The sequence below is a fragment of the Erigeron canadensis genome, chromosome 8 (assembly GCF_010389155.1).
Source record: "Erigeron canadensis isolate Cc75 chromosome 8, C_canadensis_v1, whole genome shotgun sequence".
Taxonomy (NCBI): Eukaryota; Viridiplantae; Streptophyta; class Magnoliopsida; order Asterales; family Asteraceae; genus Erigeron; species Erigeron canadensis.
In genome coordinates, this window is record NC_057768.1 from 41525386 (window position 1) to 41550230 (window position 24845).

The 24845-nt window shown below is 33.0% G+C and overlaps 2 protein-coding genes across 3 annotated transcripts; one reads left to right on the plus strand and one right to left on the minus strand.

Annotated features, from left to right (window-relative positions):
• Positions 1 to 13361: 13361 nt before the first annotated feature.
• Positions 13362 to 16600, plus strand: LOC122611268 (V-type proton ATPase subunit c1-like). The gene is made up of 3 exons (XM_043784268.1): positions 13362 to 13551; positions 13839 to 14124; positions 16077 to 16600. The coding sequence occupies exons 1-3, from the start codon at positions 13470 to 13472 to the stop codon at positions 16207 to 16209; spliced, it is 501 nt and encodes a 166-aa protein (XP_043640203.1). The 5' UTR covers positions 13362 to 13469; the 3' UTR covers positions 16210 to 16600.
• Positions 16601 to 18949: 2349 nt separating this feature from the next.
• Positions 18950 to 24353, minus strand: LOC122578486 (NADH dehydrogenase [ubiquinone] 1 beta subcomplex subunit 9). Of its 2 annotated transcripts, none has more exons than XM_043750460.1 (6): positions 24189 to 24353; positions 24026 to 24067; positions 20576 to 20657; positions 20325 to 20380; positions 19527 to 19571; positions 18950 to 19182 (listed from the first exon to the last, which is right to left on the minus strand). In XM_043750460.1, the coding sequence occupies exons 1-5, from the start codon at positions 24321 to 24323 to the stop codon at positions 19533 to 19535; spliced, it is 354 nt and encodes a 117-aa protein (XP_043606395.1). In that variant the 5' UTR covers positions 24324 to 24353; the 3' UTR covers positions 18950 to 19182; positions 19527 to 19532. The 2 variants fall into 2 exon arrangements, with proteins under 2 accessions (XP_043606395.1, XP_043606394.1); XM_043750459.1 differs by having other exon boundaries at positions 19497 to 19571.
• Between the last annotated feature and the right edge of the window lie 492 nt (positions 24354 to 24845).

Sequence of the window (24845 nt, forward strand, 5' to 3'; positions counted from 1 at the left end):
AAACCTTAAAAGGGAAATGTGAGTGTACTTAATGTATATTATTACTTTCTAGTTCAAAAAAAAATGTATATTATTACTTTTATTAACGGTTTTTATGGTTGTTATTAACAAAATCAAACTAGATCTATACCCGGTCGTTGACCGGGTTGAAAACAATAAATATATACTTTATATACTTTAACCGTACATCACTAAAGATGCATTAAGGTGTTATACAGCATAATAACGTGAAACATATTTAGTGGTGTACGGTCAAAAACAGATCACCGCCCATACTTAAATGTACATGAAACATGTTCAACTTTATATATAAAGATACAATGAGCACAAACATCCAACTTTTATAAAATATCGTATGTTAAAAGGGTAACTTTAAGCATAAAATATTAATAAATTGTTGAACATGTATACATTCACAATATGAAGCCCTTGAAATGACCTGATTATAATACCTCCTTGTTGTCTAATTAATACACAACAATAACAACAGTAACAGTACCTTTAAGGAGCAAGAGTGTAGTTGACTTTTTTTATCAGTAAAAACCATCGGCTAGCATCGGCACATTGGCAACCCTATATTGGCATGTTTTGACAAGTTTAATCGCATAATTTTGGCTATATATATCGACATGTTTTGGCCAATCCTTGTGAACGTCGGAAACGTGTACTTGTGACCGCTTTTTTGTTCTTGTGCCAATCTTTCGACTTCATCGGAAACCTAACTGGAAAATTTGGGGGTTTTCGATTTTGAGGCTAGAGGTATGTTTTTCTTGGTTTCTATTGCCGGAATACGTGCTGATAAAACTTGCCGATGCTTCTAACGTTATATATCACCCTTTCCGGTGAGATCGGAAACCCCTTTTTTGTGGTTTTTGGTGGTTGTCGGCCAGAATCGTTCACTTTTAACGGCCAAAACTTTGTTTGGCTTGTGCAAGGGTGTAGTTGGCTATTTGACTACTTGTTTGGTTTTTTGGAGACCCCTTTTTTGGGGGTTCCGGTTTAATCGATAGGGTTTCTTGTAGCTTTATTGGATCGGTTTTCCAGCGAGCCCTTTCTTGGGTTTCCGGTTAACTGTTGGTACCGTTGCATGTTGCATCGGTTTTCCGACGAGCCCTTTATTGGGTTTTCCGGTTAACTGCTGCTTATGGCGGCTATGGTTTCCAGCGAGCTCTTTCTTGGGTTTATGGTTACTGCTGCTGCTGCTTACGGCGGTTTGTTTTCCGGCGACAATTTTTTTAGGTTTTCCGGTTAAACTGCTGCTACTTATATGTGTATATATATATATATATTTATCTGTGTACATTGTCGTTAATTGCATGTTTGTGATTAGCTTGGTAGTGTTAACTTAGCGGTAGTGTTGCCGGATTTTGTTTCATTAACGCAATAGGTAGCCGGAAAAAGTAGGTTTAGCCAATGATGGTATCGTTGAACAGTTAGGTTGCCGGTGTTACGTTAAATGGGCGATGATGATACAAATGTTTAAAAATGGGACTTAGATGATCCGAGGCGTATCTAGGCGGGGAAAACCTTCGGGTTAGCAGCCATGACGTTTCCGACTTCCGAAATTCCCGACCCCCAAATTCTAAGCCCAAGTTTTTTTTATAAAAAAAACGACCACGTTTTTATTTTTCCGGCAACTTTAATTATAATTTCGGTTACCTTTGCTATGCTATCAAATTGGCAAGTTTTTGGCTAGTTTTGTTTGCTACACCATGTGTTTTGGAAAGTTTTTGGCAAAGCCACGTGTCGACTTTTCATTCGTCGAAAACTTGCTAATTTGTCAAGGATTTAACACTACACCCTTGCCCCTAATAATTCTCTTTTCTTATAAAACAAAAACACTTATAAGTTCTTACCAATTATCTATCTCATGATTAGTAGCGAACCTTTTGATGTGATTAGTCAGCCCTTTAATACCACCAAATAAACCTTTGTGTTTGGCATTAACAAACGAAGTTATATTTTATATATATAATAAAAAATATATATGAAAAAAATAGAGATAAATAACAACTACTTTATAATCATATAATACAATAACATCCTTTATAAAGAAATATAAAAAAATATGAATATAAAACACATTACTTTTTTCATCTTGATGTTATAGGGAAAGGAGAAAAAAAAAAGAGTTTACACTTTTCTTTTATACTAAAACGTATTAGTTGTGACAATGTTATTTTTTCCTCATCAAAATCCTTAATATCAAAAACCTCAACCGATTTCATCACGCATTCGCTTTCTTTTCAAAGAACCATTAACTTTTTTTTACATTCATCACTCATTGGAAAAGTGATCTTCGCATTCAAGTCGATATCAAGTCAAAAACAACTTCATTTTCCTAGTCATTATTGAAGTGATTGGTGCTTCAAATCCTATAAAAAAACGAATATCAGTTAAATATATTGTTTATTCTTACATAAAAAAAAAAGCAAATGCATATACATACTTTGAATGGAATAAAATAATATGAAGAATATGGAGAAAACATGAGAACATATGAACATAGAACAAATTACTTCTTTTCAACTTTTTGTTTGAAAATTATGGTGTATTGGAAATGAAAAGAAAATGTCTGTTATTTATAATGGTATAGAAAAAGAGGATAATGATAAATCAACCTAATTTGTATGCCTAATAGTAAAATAATATTGTTAATATTTATATGGATTTGTTATTAATTATAAATTTTGACTTTTGTTTATATGTCTTATGTACAATACACCACTTTAGGAAATATTATATCTTTGAACGTAATTTGATAATTGAATTGTAAGAATTTATGGCATGTTGCATTGTGAAATACTTGTTATAGGTACGTTCGAAATGGTTGTCAATATATACATTAGAAGTTTGATTATTTTTAGTTTAAAACAATTTGACTTTGAGTTTAAAGGGTCAAGATTAATTTGATTGTGAATTTAAATGGCCTAGATCATTTTGTCAAGTTGATTTATTTCTCTTAGCTATGATAGCCATATATATAGATAATTAATATAAGAAAAAATTGATTTAAAAGAGAATATTAAATATTTTTATATATATATATTAAAAATCACCCATAAATTTTCACATAACAACATATAACACCCGTTTGTATTTCTTTCGGATAACAACAAATAATCTATCAAAGTCGTTTATATCACCGGCCTAAAATCTATTTTTATATAAAAACTAGTGGAATTGCCTCGGCGTTGCCCGGGGTCGTAGCTTTTGTGTGTTTTTTTTAAGAGTTTATACTCGTTCTAAAGACCCAAACTTAGATGTACGTATTACAAAACAACTACCAGCATCATAATATAAGGATAGTTAATTATTTATCCTCGAAGTTGGTTTCTTTCTTGTCTTACTTAAAATTCGTTAGAAACCAGTAAATATATGTCGTATTTGTATCGTAACCCAATACCAATAAATTAAATGATGTTTAGTGTAACATTTATTTAAGAATAAATGTAAACTACAATATTCGTTCACAAAAAATTTCGTTAACAGAAATATATAATGTCTATTGAAGAATAATTGATTTATCTAAAAATTTATGAAGGTTGATAAAAAATTAAAATTATTATAATTATTATAATATGATTGTTATATAGTAATAAATAGGGATTAGTTTCATGGAATGTAACTATCTTTGACCAAATGTCTATAGTAGGAAATAACTAAAGTTGTGTGTATTGTATGTAAGCAACTTGAAAAAATGTTTATTGTATGTAAGAAAACATACGTGGCAACCATCTACCGGTGCCACTTGTCAGAATTTAATTGGTTGAAACAAAATTCTTACATACAATAAACATTTTTTCGAGTTGCTTACATATAATACACACAACTTTAGTTGTTTCCTACTATAGACATTTGTTCAAAGTTTCTTACATGCCCGGAAACTAATCCCTAATAAATAAGTAAATGTAAAATGATGATTTGTGTAACTTTGATTCAAATTATAACCCCACCTCATGACATCCCCATTCCACATGCTATGCCACCTACTATCCTGCTACCCTCCAAACTCTTGTTGCTTACTCGGACTTTAGTTCTTGATTTTCCAAATATCCTTCCAAAAACATACACACGTATACAGATAGTTACACATGTATGTGTGAGTCTATGACTCATGTTAAAAACACCCACCATTTCAACCACAAATATTCTATCTTTTATCTCATTCCAACCCCCAAAAAAATCATGTAAAAACACCATCCTTATTTGTTTGGCTTAGTTAAGTCCGCCACTGAAGCTGTGCACATTAAAGTATGAAAAAAGGTAAATGATTTTGAAATATACAGATACAAACAAAATTTAAACATGGATTGTGATGCACTCCATCGAAAGTGAGTTATGAAGGAAGAAAAAACTTGTACAGTATTTGATATTTGGCATGCTCCAAAGGTACCAAGTTACAGCAAATTACTACTAATTAACACGCCGACACGGTAACAACCGTCATCGAACAATACCGCTGGCCTGAAACACTTCCGGCGGCTGCTAATGACGACGTCTGCAGGTTAAGGAACCACCAAACAGTTATTAATAGAAGAAGACATCTAGGAAGACAACAACCGTATATTGCCGGCGTAAAACACCTCCAATGGACGCCGACGACTACGACGATGGCGGCAGCTGCGGATTGAAGAGAGACCTTTAAGCATCTTTCAAAAGAAGAAACCAATTAAGTCTGATTGCAGAAGGTAAAAAGTTTATAAAAGATAAAGAGAGAAGATAGAGGGGGCAAAATATAAAGAATTGTTTGTAAATTTGGGCCAAATTTTTTCATTAGCCGACAATGATAAAGACAAACAACTGAAGAAAGCCGATTACAAGCCAACCAAGCCATCTACTATAGCAATCCAAATTTGGATTGTTATATATATAACCAATCCAAATTTGGATTGTTATATATATAACCAGTGGGACTGCCCGGCGTTGCCCGGGAGATTAATGTTAATACTAAGTTGTTACTAATATTTATTAGTAATGAGTACATTATTTGTAGAAGTTATATCAGGATTTAAACAAAATTATAAACAAAAGAGGGATATGACCATTTCAAAAAGCTTCATAATAAAGTTACCAAAAATTTAAAAATTTAAATATAATAGTTTTCTTACTTTATATATTACTATCTTAACTTAATGCATCGATAAAAAAAAGTATGATAACACTTGATTAATTAAAAGTCGATTAATTGAGACACGTGTTATGGAAAGTTGGAAATAAATCAAAAGTAGATCCACGTCCACTGAATTGTGAATACAGTGTGTTATCCTCTTTTCTCCCCCAACCTACCCACTTTTCTTTTTGTAGTTCCAAAAAATCTTTTGGCTTAACATTGAAACATCACCAATAATTTTGACAATTTCATAATCGATGTCATCGATTTTTTTTTCTTCTGAAGAAGATTTTAAATAACGAAATAACAGGGACAATATCACTATTTTCTTTTATTTCATCTTGGCATTCTAATATAAAGAGATGATAATAACGGGATGAAATGACTTTTAAACCACATTGGAGGCAGCATATCAGTTGGGCAACAATATATTTTTGTTTTTTAAGAATTGTTTCCGGAATAGTGGTTCATGAATCAAATCACTTTAATGGTTGGTGCTGTCACATGTCTGCCACGACGTATTCAACGTTGAGTGTGCGATGGTGTTGGGTTCTATCATCACCCACCGGAAAAGAAGATCCGTTGGTATGCTTGGCTATATATAGCGGCCGAGTAAGTGGTTGTTCCGTTGTCAGATGAAGATCCGCTTAAGGTTAACACCAGTAGTTTCTTTTTTTTTGGCCCTTTTCCCTTTTTTTTATAGTTTAGATCTAGGGATGTTTATCAGCTCCGCCGCCGCCGTTGTTTGTTGCGGTGGTTGCTGCCGTTCTAGGGACGTTTATCAGCTTCGCCGGCGCCGTTGTTTGGTGCGATGGTTGCTGCCGGCGGTGGTTAGGAAAGATGAAGTGGGTCTATGTTTTGAAGTTGTACTTCGTGCATCAGAATTTGTAAAGTGTTATTGACTAAATCGGGTTATAGTGCAAACCAAACCGGATATTCTAATTAAACCGGCTACAGTACCAACTGAACGGTACTGTAGCAGTTGAAATTGGGATTGTTATATATATATAATGACAAAGAAAAACCTGAAAATGAACATACGGAAGTAGGTGACAATTTTAAAAGGAGCTCTGGGCCTCTGGCTGTGGCTTTAATAAATCAATGCACCATAAATCTGAATCAACAACCTCATCTTCCGTTTCAAATTAACTCGTACCACCCATATATGCACATGCATATGTATATTTATTAAGTGGAGAGAGGTTGAAATCACTATTTAGGGGCTTAGGGCCACCAGAAGCAGCATGCCAGTTTTAAAAAAAAAAGAGCAGGTATCCCGATCATTTTTTTGGTAATTAAATCAGACTATTTGTAGCGATTATCGCTGCAAATAGTGGTGCTTTTGTCCATATCCAACTATTTACAACGATTACAGACAGAAGGCCCGCTATTTTTTGCCAAATTTGTCATTACAGACAGAGGGGTCGTACTATTTGTAGTGACTATCACTGCAAATAGTGGGTGTGGTCTAGATACCAAAAAAACTTGGTTGAGATATGAATCCGTAGAAAAAATTATAGTGGGAATATATGCTAAAATTGATTGCTACACACCGAACAACTTTTGGTTATAGGTACATTTTGTCATCTTATAAGTTATAACAGGAACAAAAAAAAGTGTACATCTAAATCATGTATCAATGTACGAATTTTACTATTACTATGTACAAATATAGTAGGCAATTAAATGAGGCGGTTGCGTTGAGCTAGATGCATGTTACGTAAAACAGGAAAAGAATAATCGTCAGACTACAACGTAAAAGAACTATATATATAAGTAAATAAACGAACTTCTATTTCTATTTCTAACTTTAAACAGAAATTTTCAGCCGTACATGATCACTTACTACTATTGTCATATATAGCATTATTAATCTAATTACTATATTTAATTTGTTTTATTTGGAAAGGAACAGAATATCGTTTATTCCATTTTAAGTTAAGTGAACACCAATAATTATTTAATCTCACTACTCAACATCTTGAAGTCATGATTAAGAAAAGTTCGAAAACAACCATGGAATAACTACTTCAGTTAGACCGTAAAAAAACAAAAAAAATCGCTCTCCTCGCATAATCCAAGTAAGAAACACACCCACCCTACTCTATTTAGTTATATATAGAAGGTTATGATACGATGTGTTTTATCGTCGGTAGGCTTTTAAAAACCCATTTTCGATTTCACCGACCCTTTTCCCCACCACCACCACCACCGACCTTCTTCCCTTGCCTCCCCCACACGACCACCACCAGGTACCACCACCACCATCGTCAGAAACTGCGATTAAAAGCGGATCAGGCTGAGATTAATAAAGGGTAGCTGGTGGTGGTCATAATTCATAGGGGGTGATCGGTGATGAGGTGATCTACTCGAGGACGGCTCTCCTAACCGTCTTTGCCATGTCGATGAAATTACTGACATACTCCATCCGTCCCACTTTAAATGTCATAGTTTCACGTTTTGGTCTTTTAAATTTGTTTGAGTTTGACCATTAATAATTTTGTTTGTTCTATATAATATTTGATATAAAACATATGAATATATAGTATTTTAAATGTATTTTACATAAAAAAAAAGACTTAACAATCAAGTCAAAATAGGATAAATTGAGATGGTCACATACATCTTAGTTGAAGATGTATATTTCAGTAAGCTATATGTTACTAACATAACATATAACATACTACTAAGATGCATGTTAACTATTAAAATGCATCTTAATCAACACACTGACATACAATAGTGTCGATAGGAAATAAGTTTTAGTTATGTGTTTCCATGTTGACATTGTATGTTAATCGGTATGATTTTAGTTGTATATTAATGCTTCACATGTTAACAATTGATATAGAAAAATATGAGTAAGACTATAAGGTTTATACAGTCTTTTATAAGAGAGGAAAATAAAAAACTACATTGTGAATTATTGTTATTATCTTAGTTAACCGATTATAATTTATAGGAAAAAATATGAGCTAAATAAGGAAACAAATAAATGTTTTTCTTCTTGTCTAAGTTGAGATCTTTTAACAAGGGAAGTGATGACGTGTATTTTGATTCTGTGATTTCTTTCTTTTCTAACACTCTCTCTCAAGTTGAATAGTGCGATTTCCGATATTCAACTTGGATTGGTTTTGAGTTAATTTGACTTGACGATTTTGGTTTTAGCTACCGCCTTATTCAGACATGGTAGTTTTGGTTTGTTCTACCGTCTTCTTCAGACATGGTATATTTTGGTTGTGGACTACCGCCTTTTTCAGACATGGTAGTTTTGGTTTGATCTACCGCCTTCTCCAGACATGGTAGATTTTGGTTTGAACTACCGCTTTTTCAGACATTGTAGTTTTGGTATGATCTACCGCCTTCTTCAGACATGATAGATTTTGGTTTGGACTACCACCTTTTTCAGACATGGTAGTTTTGGTTTGATTTACCGCCTTCTTCAGACATGGTAGATTTTGGTTTGGGCTACCGCCTTCAGATCTTTATATACCTATATCTCCCCTTAAAAAAATATAGGTATATTTGTTTCTTTTGAGATATTCCCCCTCAAACCGGAACGTTTACTTTTCTTGGTCTTCTCTTTTTAAAAGGCAAGAAGCCTTTTTCTTTTGTCTCTTGTGGCTGCTCCTTTCTTCGACGAAAAACAAGAACCCACATGAGGTTTATTTTTTCTTCCGCCAAATACGAGGCTGCTCTCCGATGTAACAAACAAATGCTTTGTAGCTTTTGTCTTGTTGCTGTTACTCACGAACGAATTAAAAAAAAAAAAAAAAGAAAAGGAGAAAAACCTTTTTGACCTTTTTTTCCGGCTACTCTCACCAACAAATCCAATTCTCTTTTTATTCAAATAATTCGGTGCAATTAATTCTCCTCAAATATGATGATATAATTTCGATGTGTGTTGAACAAATTGAAAGCTAGCAAAGGCTCAATTTGACTTTGTGTGTTTTTTTTTAGTGAATTTTGGGTTTTCGACCTTCGACGAAGATGTCGAATGTTTTTTCTATTTTTAGGATGTGTGTTGTGGCTCTGATACCATGTTAACAATTGATATAGAAAAATATGAGTAAGACTTTAAGGCTACATTGTGAATTATTGTTATTATTTTAGTTGAAACAACCGATTACAATTTATAGGAAAAAATATGAGCTAAATAAGGAAACAAATAAATGTTTTTCTTCTTGTATGTCCAAGTTGAGATCTTGTATGTCCAAGTTGAGATCTTCTAATGAAATTTATTTTGATCCCGTGATTTCTTCCTTTTCTAACATCACACACTTCGCACTTTAAGACACTTCACACGGCAATCTACTACCAGTAGTTATATTTGTACTCCTTATTAAAAATTATTCACCAATGTTGAAAGTTTACAAGATTTGGGACATGCAATTTTATGTTTTTGCCATTCCTCACCCTTTTAGTCTTCCCTCTCCCAATAAATATCTTCCAACAGATACAAATACCCTTCATCTAAAGCAGACACATTAAACATTAATATCTGTCTTCTTTATACCCTAAAACACATACAACATATTCATATGGAGTCAGGAATTATGGCGCTACATCGTTTATTAATATGGATCTCGATCAAGCAAAAGTCGTAATTAACGAGATCAAAAGATTTCAAGATCAAGAGGAGGTTCTAATTAACGATATTAAAAGATTTTAAGATTACAATAATCGAAACTCTCTTAATGATATCTGTCGCAACGCGCGGGTAGCATGCTCCTAAATCTATATGTGTGTGTGTGTGTATATAGGGGGAAGGGAATATGAGGCTGTTAGACACCTAAGTTGGGTGAAAAAACCCCTCACATACCTTTTTTTAAACCATAAAAATCATGGGGGGCAAACATTTATTCAAAATATTAAAATATTGGTATGTAAAGAGTTTTTCACCCAAGTTGAATGTATAACAACCCCATACTCACTTTTCTGTATATGTATATATATACATATACATATCAATGATATACTGAGTTAAAAACCTAGCTAGCTTCTTCATATATCTTTTAGGTTTTATTAAGAAATAATTAATGGATCAAGACTATATAGGTGGTGTTGGGCTTGTATCATTGCTAATTTGCTACGAGCAGCAGCATGGTTTGTTTCTGCATTACCGATTGTCGTAGGTTGGGTGCCATTGCCTGGAATCCGTTGGTTACATGAAGTTATGTTGGGGTTTGCCAAGAGAGGCAAGATCGATCTTACAGTCCAATACTGTAAGTGATCGAGATCGTTGTTAATTACCAGTAATTATATATATATATATATATGTTCATATACAATATACGATTTTGTTAACAAGCTACTTAGTTTTGCAATGACCTTAATTATTAGTTTCTCTATTTTACAAATTGATAAAATTAAGTTAATTAATTCAGTTTTGTAAATTTGATTGTGTGATTGTGCGTTGTTTTAGAGATTAATTATCCGTGCCTCAGAAAACTTTCACTCACTTTTATGCGGTGGGCATTCTGTGGACAACAATCTTGCTTGTTGCAGTGTGGTTCTACGCAATCTCACTGCCGGATGATCATCATCCCTCTTCTGCTGTAATAACAAGAGAACATTATGTATACAATGTTTGGCAAACTATATTTATGCTTTTGCTTATGGAAGCTCAAGTTTTGCGACGCTTTTACGAGTCAAACTTTGTTTTTAACTACAGTCCATCTGCTCGATCGAATGCACATTGTTGGTTATTTGGTCGGCATATCGTAAGTAGTTAACTTAATTTGCATCTCCTGATCGATCATCAGCAATATTAATTATATATCTTGATTTTTTTGAATACTTAATATATACTAACTTGGCTGATTTCAAGTGATCATTTGGTTTATTGTATGTAACTAACTCGTTAAATTGAACGACTAATGTAAAAATATATACGTGGCACACCATATGAGCTGCCACGTAGAAGTTTCATATTGGTCAACGTAAAAATTTGGGTTAAATATCTGGAAGTGTAAGTAACTTTTACATTTTTCCTATTGTGTGAATGTAACTTTCATTTGGTTCATTGTATGTAACTAACCCGCTAAATTTGAACGATTAATGTAAAATTTTTACGTTGACCAATAAAAAACTTCTACGTGACAGCTCATATGGTGTGCCACGTATACACTTTTACATTAATCGTTCAATTTAGCGAGTTAGTTACATACAATGAACCAAATGAAAGTTACATTCACACAATAGAAAAACTGTAAAAGTTACTTACACCCTCAGATACTAAACCCTAAAAATTTTACATTAATCGTTCACTTTTTGTGGGTTGGTTACATACTATAAACCAAATGAAAGTTACATTAACACAATAGGAAAAATGTAAAAGTTACTTACACTCCTACATACTTAATCCTTTATAATTTTATTATTTTTAGTTTTTTAAAAATTTAAATTTTTCATGATCGTTAAATTACACAAACAATAAACATAACCAATTGTCAACTTATAATGTAACTGCATCCATAGTAAAGGCATACACGATAATTGGAGTTCCGCGCTAGTTAGAAGATCCTTAAAATATAAATGACACGATTAAAATTGTGGTATAAATTGAACTTTTAAGATTGTTATGTATGTTGAAATAAATTGAAAAAAAAAATGTTATTAAAATAAAAGATAAATGGTAACTCTATATATAACTAAAAGAAGATAATTTTTATCGTATGTGACCCTTTTCTTTTATGCTAACTAGGTTTTTCGCTTAGGTGGTGTTTTTTGGTAATTTTAATGTATTTTTAATATATATGACATTTAAATATATATTTTTTAGTGCTCGTGTGTCACTTCATCATTTTAGCTTTATTATTGAACAATTGAATTTGGCTTCCAAGTCATTGCTTGTTGCGAAAATTATGTATATTGTGTGGCGGTTAATTTAGAAGTTGTGAATAACTTCATTGGGTTTTATAATGGAGCGTAAGATTTCTTCATTGACAAACTTCCAAATCGATCGCCACACAATATACATAATCGTCTCAACATGCAACGATTGGAAGCCGAATTCAGTTGTTCCACAATAGAGCTAAAATAATATGTTTTTTTTTAATAACAAGTTATCCATATCTTTATGACTTAACCTTAATTCATTTTAAAAATAATACTTGTATATATGTTATAATATGACGTAGATAAAAGGCCAAATCTTAAATGTGTTAAAATAGTTAAATAAACTCTTAAAAAACACATAGTCATTAATTTTTGAGAAAAGTACATTTTTGGTATCTGAAGCTTTCAAAGTTTTAATTATAGTCTCTAAGTGAAAAATAATTCATTTTTGATACCCTCACGTGAGGGAGTTAACTGAAAAACAAACGGCGTATGTGTTTGGTATCAAAAATGAAAAAAATAACCAACTTCAAGTACCAAAAATATAATTTTTTCCCTTAGAAACTATAAATGAATTTTTTTTTATAACTTCAGGTATTAAAAATGTCATTTTCTCTAGTTTGGTGTTGGGCTAACTTTTGGGCCAAAATATTTATCGTTGGTGATGGCCTGATCTTTTCGGCTAAATTTGTTTATTTGAACTTCATTAAAAAACAATTTATATAGCGAATATTTAAAGCATGTGTTCTATGACATATTTTTAAATAAGTATATTTTAGAGTGATTTTGATGTTATATTTAAACTACCTAGATTACCTTTATTCCTTATTTACTAATGTAAACATTTCTACCTAATATACTTAATATACCTTTAAATCTAAAACATTCATTTTTTATTTTTTCCTTTTTTTTTCTCCATAAATTATTTTATTCCTCTAATTCCTTCAAAATCTTTTATCTCAAAAACCATATACCCATAAATTATAAAAGTTGTATGAGTGTTCTTGAAATTTTATGTCCGTTCATTAGAGAGGTCATTCGATATAATTTTTAAATCTGAGGACGGAACCCGTACGGCTAAGGCATTCGGCTATCACACTCTATGACTTATTACCTTCCTATTACCTATCACTTCACCATCTCACCGTCGCAAATAAGTAATTGTAATTACTTATACTTAAATGTTGATGGATTTGGTATAATCTACTACTAATATTTTATGGGAAGTGATATCCCTACAACACAATTTAACCATCCACAACATAAGTATATATTTTGTTGTACATTGTACAACTGTATAATACAACGTGATCATTATACGAAGACGACAAGTGTTGGAAGGTGAGAGGAAACAACAGCAACATATTATATCAAATCAAATCAAAAAATAAAAATAAAAATCAACCTCAAAAAAAAAAAAAATTAAATAAATAAATAATTCCCAGATCCTTTTTTCATATATTTCCGATCCCATATTTCTTTAACCCCAATTTCCATCATCAATATCGATTAATAAATGGCAGATTCAACTTTCAGCGGTGACGAAACTGCACCGTTTTTTGGTTTCCTTGGTGCCGCAGCTGCCCTCGTTTTTTCATGTACATTACTCACCTTTTATTATTATCTTCCTTTTTATTTTTATTTTTTTATTTTTTTAAATTTAAGGTGTGAAAGGATACGATTTATTTATGTAAATTTATTTTGTTGCAATATGTTTTTTTATGCCGTAGTTAGTTAACCATCGTACTTATATAACTTGTCTCTAAAGTAGTAACATAAAAGACAGAATGATAAATATGTTGGTTTTTTGATAAATAACCCAATAATTTATTAGGATTTTGTTTTGATTATTATTGAGTTTATATATATATATATGTATGTATAGGTATGGGGGCTGCTTATGGAACAGCAAAGAGTGGAGTAGGAGTGGCATCGATGGGAGTGATGAGACCCGAGTTAGTAATGAAGTCGATTGTTCCGGTTGTTATGGCTGGTGTGCTCGGTATTTATGGTTTGATCATTGCTGTAATTATTAGTACCGGTATCAACCCTAAGGCCAAATCCTATTATCTTTTTGATGGCTATGCACATTTGTCTTCTGGTTTGGCTTGTGGTCTTGCTGGTCTCTCTGCCGGTATGGCTATCGGGATCGTTGGTGATGCTGGTGTTAGGTATTGTTTTTTTCGTCTCATATCTTGATTGATGCTGTATTTAGAGTTTCTTGTGTGTATTTTTTTACGGCAAAATATATATTTAGGAATGTTTTGACCTTTACCATACTTACTACCGTGTGTATCTATCTGAGAATGTTTCTATTGTATGTATCAAACTTTCAAAACCTACCTTTCCTTTATGTATCATGTGACTTAATATAAAAGTAGCTGGTACAATCGTGTATCGTGTCAATTATTTAAAACTTCGTCTTGTATGTATTGTGGCCGGATTTTCTTATGTGACTTCCCGGTTTCAAGTTTCACAATACATACAAATAGACAATAGCAAGTTTTGAAACTTTGCTAAGCGAGATTTTTAGTTTGATGCTTAGTTTCCTTTTTATGATAATAGTAAGGGCAACTTCACACCTGTTTCTATTGTATGTACTATGTATCATGCTTGAAATATTTCTATTGTATATACAAGACTTCCCAAAACTTGTCATCTGTACCTGTGACTCTGATGCACGGAAACGTGGTGGAGGCACCGTCCCCCGTACCAGAAACTCGTCGGGGACGGAAACGTGTACTTTAATGAAATTTTGGGCTGTGTTTTTTGTTAATGGGACATGACCGATATTGGACATACTCAATCAATCAGATACTTATTAGTTATATCATATACAAGTTCCCTATTATACGAGTATTAATATAAGTTTTTAGACAAAAGAGCCATTGATGTTCACATTGTTTAACTAATATGTTGTATTATTACTATTTATAAAGTATGATTATTGTTTACATCAACGTATGAATATATTTTGGGGTTTGTGGTACATTATCTATAATATATATTTATTTTTTTTATGTATTTATTTCCGTACCCGTTTCTTGATTTTTTGAGTTTTGCTGTTTCCCGTACCCGTACCAGTTTCTCGTTCCCGTACCAGTTCCCGTGCAACATAGACCTGTGACCTGTTCCCATCTCACTATAATAGGTGACATGCCATCATTATATGTACATTAAGAATATCTTAACGTTTGATTCATACATCCACGTCCCAACTCCAAAGAAAAAAAGGTGTAAAGTTCAAATACATTTAAAATTAGTTTGCCCCATTTTACAATATGTGAATTGATGTGTGTGCTATCCAAGTTAATGTATTCGGTCATTGATGCTTTCACATTTGCTGTGTTAGTGGGTGTGTGAGCGTGTTTGTGTACTGCATTTCACTATAGAGGAATGAAGATGGTTGGATTTTCAGACAATAAAGAAAAAGAGCAAATATTAGTGAAACATCTGTGTTATTGTGTTATATTTATTAATTCTTTTTTCATTTTAGTATCCTAAAGCAATGTTCGCCTCTTTGCATGATGTGCAATTGACTGACGCAACTTTTTATGAATTTGGAATTTGCTTTTAGCCCTTGATCTAATAATTTAGGAATGAAGCCTTATCGTTGGTATGTGCTGTACATGAGTTTTATTTTCAGTGTTCTAGTGGTAATACGATAGTCGAGGACTGGAGGTGTGATATAAGAAGAAAAAGGGTTATATTTTTATGAAAAATATTGCGTTCTAAGATATGTATTACAACCATACAATGGTGGATGCTTAGTTAATTTAGAAAGAGGGTTATGGATTAAGAAGGTAGAGAGTAGAGACCAAATAATTCTCTTTCATCCGACGGTTTACTACTCTAGGAAAGAAAGTCATGGTTGGTATGTCTTATGCATATCGTCTTTTTGTTTTAGGCTGTACATATTATGTGGATGTGTTATGAATCTTAATTTACACTAAAATATAGCATATATGTTAATGACTTGTCATAATGTGGTCAGCATGGTTGGTCCCCTGACTCTAGGGTCATTGGCTGTGCCTCTTTCTATCGTGAGGCTATAACAGTAAAAAGTGTGTTGATTTTAATATTTTTTTACCGCCTGCTAAAGTGTTTCCTATTTGTCACACAGAGCAAATGCACAACAGCCAAAACTTTTTGTGGGAATGATTCTTATTCTCATCTTTGCTGAAGCTCTGGCCCTATACGGTCTCATTGTGGGAATCATTTTGTCTTCGCGTGCTGGTCAGTCAAGAGCTGATTAAGGAGATGAGAGAGACACACTATATATCGGTATGTAGTTATTCTGAAGTATGAAAATCGATTTTGAATTTTCATGTTCTGCCTTCATTTAGTGTGCCATCTTATGAACCATGCTCTAAATTTTTTACTCAGTAGACATTTCTGGCTCATTTGCATTCTTTTATGGTTGCAGAATAAGAGATAAAAACTTGTCAGTTTTGTACTCTTTTTCGGTCATACTTCAAGTCCTATAGAAACTGTTGCTTGTGTATTTATTAATATTTGAACAGACGGTTCTTGGTCTTGTGCGTCGTTTTGCTCTGTAATTGCGAGTGAACTTAAAATAATATGGTTCTGAACCATCTAAACCAAACCAGACCACATGAAAGGCTGGGCAGAGTTGGGTTTGATTCAGCAGAGTTGCAAATCCATATTACATATTTAGGTTTGTAGAGATACTGCTTTAATATTTGATTCTATAAAAAGTTTTGGTACATCGAAATACTTTTTAGCAAGAACAAATTAAGGAAATTGCATAGACTACAAGTAGGATCATGTGCTCATTAAGCACATATGTAGTGATTAGAAGAAAAACCTCACTTTATATGCTAAATGACTTCAATTTTTCAAAGACATAAGAGGTAAGATCTTCATATTATCACATCCTCAGATTGATACTGTATTATGTTATTGGTTAGCGGCGGTGGTGGTAGTAATGGCGGAGGTGGTGGTGGTGACGTGGGGACGGCAGTGATGGTGGTAAATGTAAAAATAATTGATGTTAAAGGTAGTGGTTTAGTCATTTTAAGTGTTGAGAGATGTACATTGTAAATTATTTAATTAAGGGTATTATAGTTATATTAAATGGAGATGTTTAAATTAGTGAATAAAGGAGAAGGTATTTTTGGTTTTTCATAGGCAGAAAGTTTAAGGAAAATAAAAAGGTGATTTGTTTTATTAGATAGTATAGATATAGATATAGAAGTATAGATATAGATATAATGAAAATGAATATGTGAGAGGCCATTCAACCGGCTGGTATATTACAATCAAGCGATAGCACTTTTTGGTCCATGTTGTGGAGTGTGGACAATCTAGTCATCGAGTTCTGGACATAACTGGATTTCTAAGATAGAAAATTTCATAATCGACTCAAAGCCGAATATTTTTAAGTTTACGTTCAAAGTGCCTAAATAAACATATATTGTTGGATGATTTAATTTAACATTTTTTCTGAAAACTTAGTGACGATTCTTATCTTATTTATGTGACGATGTTCTTATTTTAAGACCAGTTCAAACTTCCTTATTCATTTTACATGTACTCTTACATCGTTCACTATAACAAACGCATAAAACAATATCTTTTTAGTATTAGTTATTTGGTGTAGATGGATTCGTAATTGGACCAGCTCTAATGTATGTAGAGGTGGGCAAAAAACCCAAAACCGAACCCGCTGGTTTGACCAAAGCCGGTTCGCGTTTTGGAAAATCCGACGGGTTGAAACCGGTTTTGATAAGATCTTCATATATTCAGATTGATATCATCGAATGATACCACAGGTGTCGATATTTTTGATGTAAAATCTCGTGGCACACGGAAGAACTCAATTACTAAGTTATGGAGATCAATCTTGTTCATAAGGGACTCTTCTTTGAGACATGCTGATCAACGAGTTTGCTGATGAGCAATCAATTCAGGATCATGTTCCCTTTTTTTAATCAATCAGGGTTCTTGATTACGCCTAAATTGATAATATTAATTTCTGATTTGTCATTAATATTTTTGTAATCACATACAACATAGACTAATTACTCCAACAATTTATCAATATGTTTGGATTAAAAACGTCACAATCTTTACGTGGAAAATTTTTCTGCTAACAGTAGACCCAAATAAATAAGCCGAAAATAACAATCGATTCACAATTTCACATCGGTCATCTCGAGCTGGTGAATGGTGATACAAACAATCACCAGTGTGTCACTCCTTGAGTGATTGTATATAACTTACGGATTAAGATTTCCTCAAGTTATTATAACTTTACCTATAAAATTATTATAACTTTATCTAATCCATAACTTACACATTTGTTATTATTATACGGTTTATTTTCAACACGACATTGTTTTATCATGTGTTCGTTCCTCTTCTTCGGACCGACGCCACACACGATAGACTGCTTTTATTTGTTAAGAGTAATGTTTATCCTATCAAATTGCTTTCATTCATCTCCTTATGACCGACGCCACACACGACAGGCTACATTTATTTGTTAGAGTAATGTTTATCTTATATAGAGTAATGTTTACCCTATCATTGGATGAGCCTTGTTTATTTTATACAAGTGGTAGTTATTGGCTTGGTGATGCCACACAACCCATACCATTTTTTTTTAACATCTTAGTTAACTATTGACAGATGATCACTAAAGTTTCATCGTATCACCTGTTCAATCATATTTTAACAACAGATCTAGAAAAAAAATATACTAACAAATAATCAACTTCTTCATATCCCCTCAAGTCATTTTAACACTAACCGTCGTGGATAGTAATAGAAAATAGAGGCCATGAATACCAAACTCTAATCGAGTAGTTATATACTTATATTAGACGAGACTGAACCATGACACTGGCGAAATGGGTGAAAAGGTGGCCTCCAAGCTAGAGTTTTCAGTTGAGGTTCACATGATGTACACCCAATTAACTACAATTCGACAATATACTAATGTCATCTTCCAAGAAAGACAGGGAAACATTCTGACCCAAATCAACATCATTTTATTTGTAACAAAGATAACATACAAATGAGTTTTGCAACAAAGTTGATATATGAAAAGATAAACAAACCAGGTGAAAGGAAAAGTCATGGAGTAAAAACGTTTTCATCAACACTCGCGCTAATCAAAGCACGTTTGCTAAAATAGGCCGTACCAATGTCTAATTGCCATTTCTGACAGAAACCCATACAAAACATTTGCTGCTCTGAGTCACCTGGCAACAAATGAAAAAAACACAAAGATAAGGAATCTTGTTGGATAAAATCAAGGTCATCAATGATTTGGAAAGATGACTACAGGCAAACAAGGTTCAAACTCCATAACAGACAAAACAAAACAAAAGAATTTATATATGAATTTATCTTTTAGTATGGAGATAAGAACAAGTGCCGATGAAATAAAAAATTCCTAGAGTTATCGAACACGTTGCATTCTCATGAAACAAATCATAAACCCTTTATTTATGGAGTTTAAAGATTTTGCGTGTAGAGTACGGTTTTTGTATGGGATAATCAGTTTGATTCTAACCTTAATTTATTGGCATGAAGTCCATATTACCTTCAGCTAATGATCCTCTCGGCCATAATCGTAAACTATCTCAATCTGCAGCAACCAGAAAATACGGAGCTTAGACACAAAGGCATAAAAATCTTGGTAGTGCAGCCAGATTTAGCATTCACACGATTATACAGCAGCAGTATGCTTCTGGTGGTACCCATTTGTTGCTGGATAATTTTGCATAAACCATAAATTCCAAATTTTCATTTCTAGTAGCTATTAGTAAAAGTGTGTATTTATGGTTGCAATACAGTACTACACAGTTACTATGCACATTCTAACTAGTCTGCATGAAAATGTATTTCATAATTAAGATGCGTAAGTTGTAAAGGTTTTATAGCACAAAGAAAAAAGAGACTTTTGCATAGCAATTCAATGCAGAGAAAACTGGAACCAATAAAATATTCCTGGAACTTCTAACCCACTTACCATGCACTCTTCACTTTCAGGCTAGCAGCTTTACTTACCAGTCATAGATTTACAAAAAAAAAAAAAAAAGCAGAAAAAGTGATACCTCTGGCCCATATGACAAAATATTACTGTCTAACAGAAGACTTTGGTGTTGACTTTCTTACGTAACGATTATGTATTAAAAACAGAAGACGACAATTAGCTAAAGTTACAGTTTCACAATAAATAACCGTTAACTAAAACCTACATCACAGTAAAGATAAGAATATAAGATTACAGTAGGCGTTTACAGAGTCAAAACTACCCAACATTAAAGGTTCATAAAGTCATGCAAATATGAAGTCTATATGCTATTTAAATAGTGTAATGAAAGAAGATGAGAATTACCCCAGAAGGTGGTGTAGGGTTGCGAGTAAATTTGCTGCCGCCAGGAGCCCATGGAACTGTTAATTAAGACAAACAGAAAGCGAGTGAAGTTGTGACCAAATAAGAGAGCACAATTATATTCACAAGCACTTTATTCAAACAGGGAGGAAGTGGAACGCAAATTATCAAGATTCATAATCAATCAAATAGCACTACGTACATATTGAGTTGGATCTAGTTGAGAAAAAAAATTACATTCTACTAGCACTTACCAATGTAAGGATCAGGGTGGCGCCATTTATTATACTGGGCCTCGCCATCAGCAATCATTCTATCAATAGTCTCTACATCTTCCTGTGAAGACAAATAACATAATAATACACATTAAAGGTAAACAAGTTCACTATACATAATTCAAAAGAAGCACGAGTGTCCATCAAAGCTAACCCTTCAGCCAGCTCAATGTTAATTGCTCTAATATCAGATTAACAATATGATTCACTCAAGAGGGAAACATATTCGTAAGTACAAAAAGGTAAATTCATAAAAATGATCTTCACTCTCAAGTTGCAAACATATTGCAGAACCGGGTTATGAACATTGTCCTGGAGTACAATGATCGGGCATACTATCACTGTTCATATAATAACGAGAATGTTCTTTTAACATATTAAAAGAAAAAGCTATGATTTTATATAGTCCCATGAAAAACAAACACAGAGGTACATACGCTTATAGTAGCTGAAACCTATGTCACTTCATTCAAGCAGGAAACACTCACAACCTCTACAAAGACCTAAGGTCTCACGCGGGGCAACGACAACCAACAGGGCTGATAGAGTGATGGTGGGTCAAATAGTTATGATAGACTGATAGAGTAAAGCTATAGAGTCATTTACTGAAAGTAATGAAGATGAAGCTTGCAAATTATCGGTAAGCCGTAATCAGGAGGGAACCCACATTAATAAAACACATAAGGGTTCAGATTTAATGACCTTTCCCAGTTTCCCTTGTCCTGTCCTCAAAGTGATTGAGCTCGTGTCGGTTATAATATATTCAGCTTTCAGGTAATTGTATCTTTCACCTATGTCAGGGAGATCACAGCTAACTAGCTAAGTGATGAGTCCCCCATATTTTTTTCCCCACAATCTCGATCTATCTCCTGTTTTATTCACACAAAGCTTCACATTTTTCCATAAATCTACAAAAACTGTTTCATTATAATATTTAAAAACAACCAAAATCAATGTAATGGCCATCATTTCTGACATCATTACTTCTATCATTCCTTCGTAATGAACAAAGCACACCCTGAGTATTCATTTTATCTTATCATTTTTATCTAAACCGTATCATCTAACACTATAATACTACACATTAACATCAGGTCTCTCATTTATGATCTGGTTACATTCAGATTTTATTTTTTCGCTATACTTTACCCCCTTGTACATTATCCAGTGTGTAACTCAAAAAATGGCAGACTTTAACAAGAATAACTGGCCTGCAAGCTTATCTCTCTAATAACAGTATAAGAGCACATGCCTAAATAACCTATTAATCCCACATCCTCTCTTAGCCCCTCACAAACTGATGTCATATACTGCAAATTCCTTTTAGAGAACATCCTTATATTCTAATGTGGTGCAAAAAAGAGATATCAATAATATGATGGTGCATCAAAATATGCCGTCAATTAAGCAAAAATGAACGCCTTTTAATCTTCTACGAACACTCACCCAAGCTGAAAAAGCTATAATCCTAAACGCTTAACAAATCATAAAAAAAAACCTAGATGACTTTAGACATTTAAGCATATCTATTATGATCGAATACAATTACTTAAAGTTAATTCCCCTGTAACAGATCTTCCATAAAACAGAAGCATCACAGTTCATACCAGTTGACTATTCCCCTGCGGCCCTATTACGAAAATTAATTAGCTTTAAATGCTGTAAGCATGTTGCATAGCCGCAGCTAAATCTAAAAGATGGAATATCGAGTTCAAAAGATTATGTGCACCACCAATTCCATATTCCGACACAATAGTGATCGTAAAAGACAACCGCAGCTAACGATCACACCATCTATATCTTACAAAGAAATTTAATGTTGACATAGAAAATTCCTTCTTCGACTGTCTCATACAAAAACCACTCCACGGGTTACTTAATAAACCTTAACCTACAGGACTACCTCACACAGAGTAACTTCCCAAGATCAGATCTAACGGGAAACATATAAAGTGACTTCTAATGTAATTTCAACTAAATAAACTGAATTTTACAGCTACAATCATAATTTTGATTAAAAAACAGGTGTAGCCACGAAATAGAATGTTTCAAATGAACATTTAGCTAATAATCAAACAGATGTTAGATATAAAACATGCCGCGCCCAGCAATTAAAATCAAAAGGCCAATGAATGCCCAGAATATCAAAAAGTATTTCCTACTACGCATCAGTTATAATTATGGAAAATATAGTTGCAAAGCTTGAAAACTGTCTTGAACATTCTAAGAAGTAATGCAAATAATTATAAGCAAAAAAAGAAGAAGCTATTTGACGATGGTGACCAACAAAATCCTTATGAAATGTGAAACTGTAAGGTAATGATTTTGATAAATAGCCCAAAAGTAGCTTCAGGTTTTATTTCACTCAAATGGAAGCAGTCTCTCTACCTTTGGGTAGAGGTAAGACTGTCTAATGCTCACCTCCCCCATACCCCCACCCAGGGATTGGGTCCCGCTGTTGTTGTAGTCACAAGGGTATGACGGATTTTCAAAAAAAAAAAGGATTATTTTGTGTCAAGTACCTATTTTGTTCATATCGGTAACTGTAACCTTTATGAATGACGAGAGCAATTACCCGCGCGTTGCGGCGGTGAGATGGTGGGGTAATACCTAGGTCATAGAGTATTATAGGTTATAGGAGTTGATATGTCATAGAGTATGATAGTCAAATGCCTTAGCCGTACGGGCTCCGCCCTCAGATTTAAAAATTTGTCGAAAGTATATCGAATGACATCTCTAATGAAAGAGCATGAAATTTTAAGAACACCCATACAATTTTTATAATTTATCGATGTACGGTTTTTGAGATAAAAGATTTTGAATAAATTGGAGGAATAAATGATTTATGGAGGAGAGAGAAAAAAGATGATTGGTTGAGATTTTAGGAGAGAGAAAGAGTATTATAGTTATTTTAGATAAATATAAAATAGATAGGAGGGGCATTTTGGGGAAGTACTTAAAATCAATATTGAAAATTTCAAGTTCAATGTTGAAAATCTAGTGAAAATCTGCTTTATAATATATAGTATAGATATAGATATAGATAACTAATCTTGTTAACATCATAGCATTTTAAAAAAGAAAATCTTGTTAAAACCCTACATTTGGATCAACGTATTACTTATCGATACATAAGATTACCCACATATATGATATACTCCATATTACAGGTTTTTGACCAAGTAACGCTACCCTGACGATGATCTAGTGAGAAACTTACATTTTGTTCCTATTACACTTTTATCATACAAGTATACAACATCCACATCAATAGGTGTTTTAAGCAAATGAAAACCTGCTTCTTTAGGGTTTTATTATTATAATAATAATAAATAATAATTATTATTATATTTATTACTATTTCAGTAAGATAATAAAATAGATGGAAAGCAAAAAACAATTAGGTAAATAGGGATAGAAAAAACGAACCACATTTTTGTTAGCATCGAATCTCTCACGAAGTGCATCTGCCTGTATATAATAATATAATAAATCATATAATTAGATACAAAATGATCAAATCAAACAGATAGATATATTATTTATGGATTGAAGCCCTAATAATAATAAGAATTGAATAAGGAAGGAATACATCGGGGTAAAAGAGATGACGGTGAACGGCCCAATTGAGGGTGTCTTTTAAGGCCCGTCGGTAAAGGATCCGAACTCTCTCTCGCTGACCGGCCCTTCGAGCCAAGTACGATGCTGATGATGATATGCTGTTCATCGCTACCTACTGATGCTTCTCTCTCTCTCTCTCTCTTGTGTTTTGACTGCGTTGGGACGGTGAACACTACTATCTGATGATTTACACGATACCATTTTGTCTGGTCACAAGGGTACTTTCGTCATTTACCTAAATCATCACTAGTTTTTGTTAGATTTTTGTGAAGAAATCAATTTCTCAACTACAGAATTGATAACACGAAACTCCAATATTTAAAATAAAAAAAATGTGAAAAATTTTAACAAAATTTGTGTTGTTGAGTTTCATTTAAGAGAAAAAAAAGTAAGAAAACAAAGAATTTTTTTTTTAAAAGATAATTCAATAAATTTTATTTAACATGTTTTCATGGATGATTTGAAAATGGAGAAATGATGGGAACTGCAATACCCTATTTCTCCTCACATCTTCCCACTTCTCCACATGATTAAATAAATAACCCACAAGGGGTACATGACGGAAGATTGGTGCCCGCAGTACAAATGCTATGTCATTTGAAAATAAATAAAATTCATCATTTTTCTT

Excerpts from the sequence above, each read along its gene's own strand:
- LOC122578486 (XM_043750460.1), bottom strand. The coding sequence starts at position 24,323 with ATGAACAGCATATCATCATCAGCATCGTACTTGGCTCGAAGGGCCGGT. Across the intron at positions 24,068-24,188 it reads GTCATCTCTTTTACCCCGAT|GCAGATGCACTTCGTGAGAG; the intron begins GTATTCCTTCCT and ends TATTATATACAG. Across the intron at positions 20,381-20,575 it reads CCACCCTGATCCTTACATTG|TTCCATGGGCTCCTGGCGGC; the intron begins GTAAGTGCTAGT and ends CTTAATTAACAG.
- LOC122611268 (XM_043784268.1), top strand. The coding sequence starts at position 13,470 with ATGGCAGATTCAACTTTCAGCGGTGACGAAACTGCACCGTTTTTTGGT. Across the intron at positions 13,552-13,838 it reads AGCTGCCCTCGTTTTTTCAT|GTATGGGGGCTGCTTATGGA; the intron begins GTACATTACTCA and ends ATGTATGTATAG. Across the intron at positions 14,125-16,076 it reads GTTGGTGATGCTGGTGTTAG|AGCAAATGCACAACAGCCAA; the intron begins GTATTGTTTTTT and ends TTTGTCACACAG.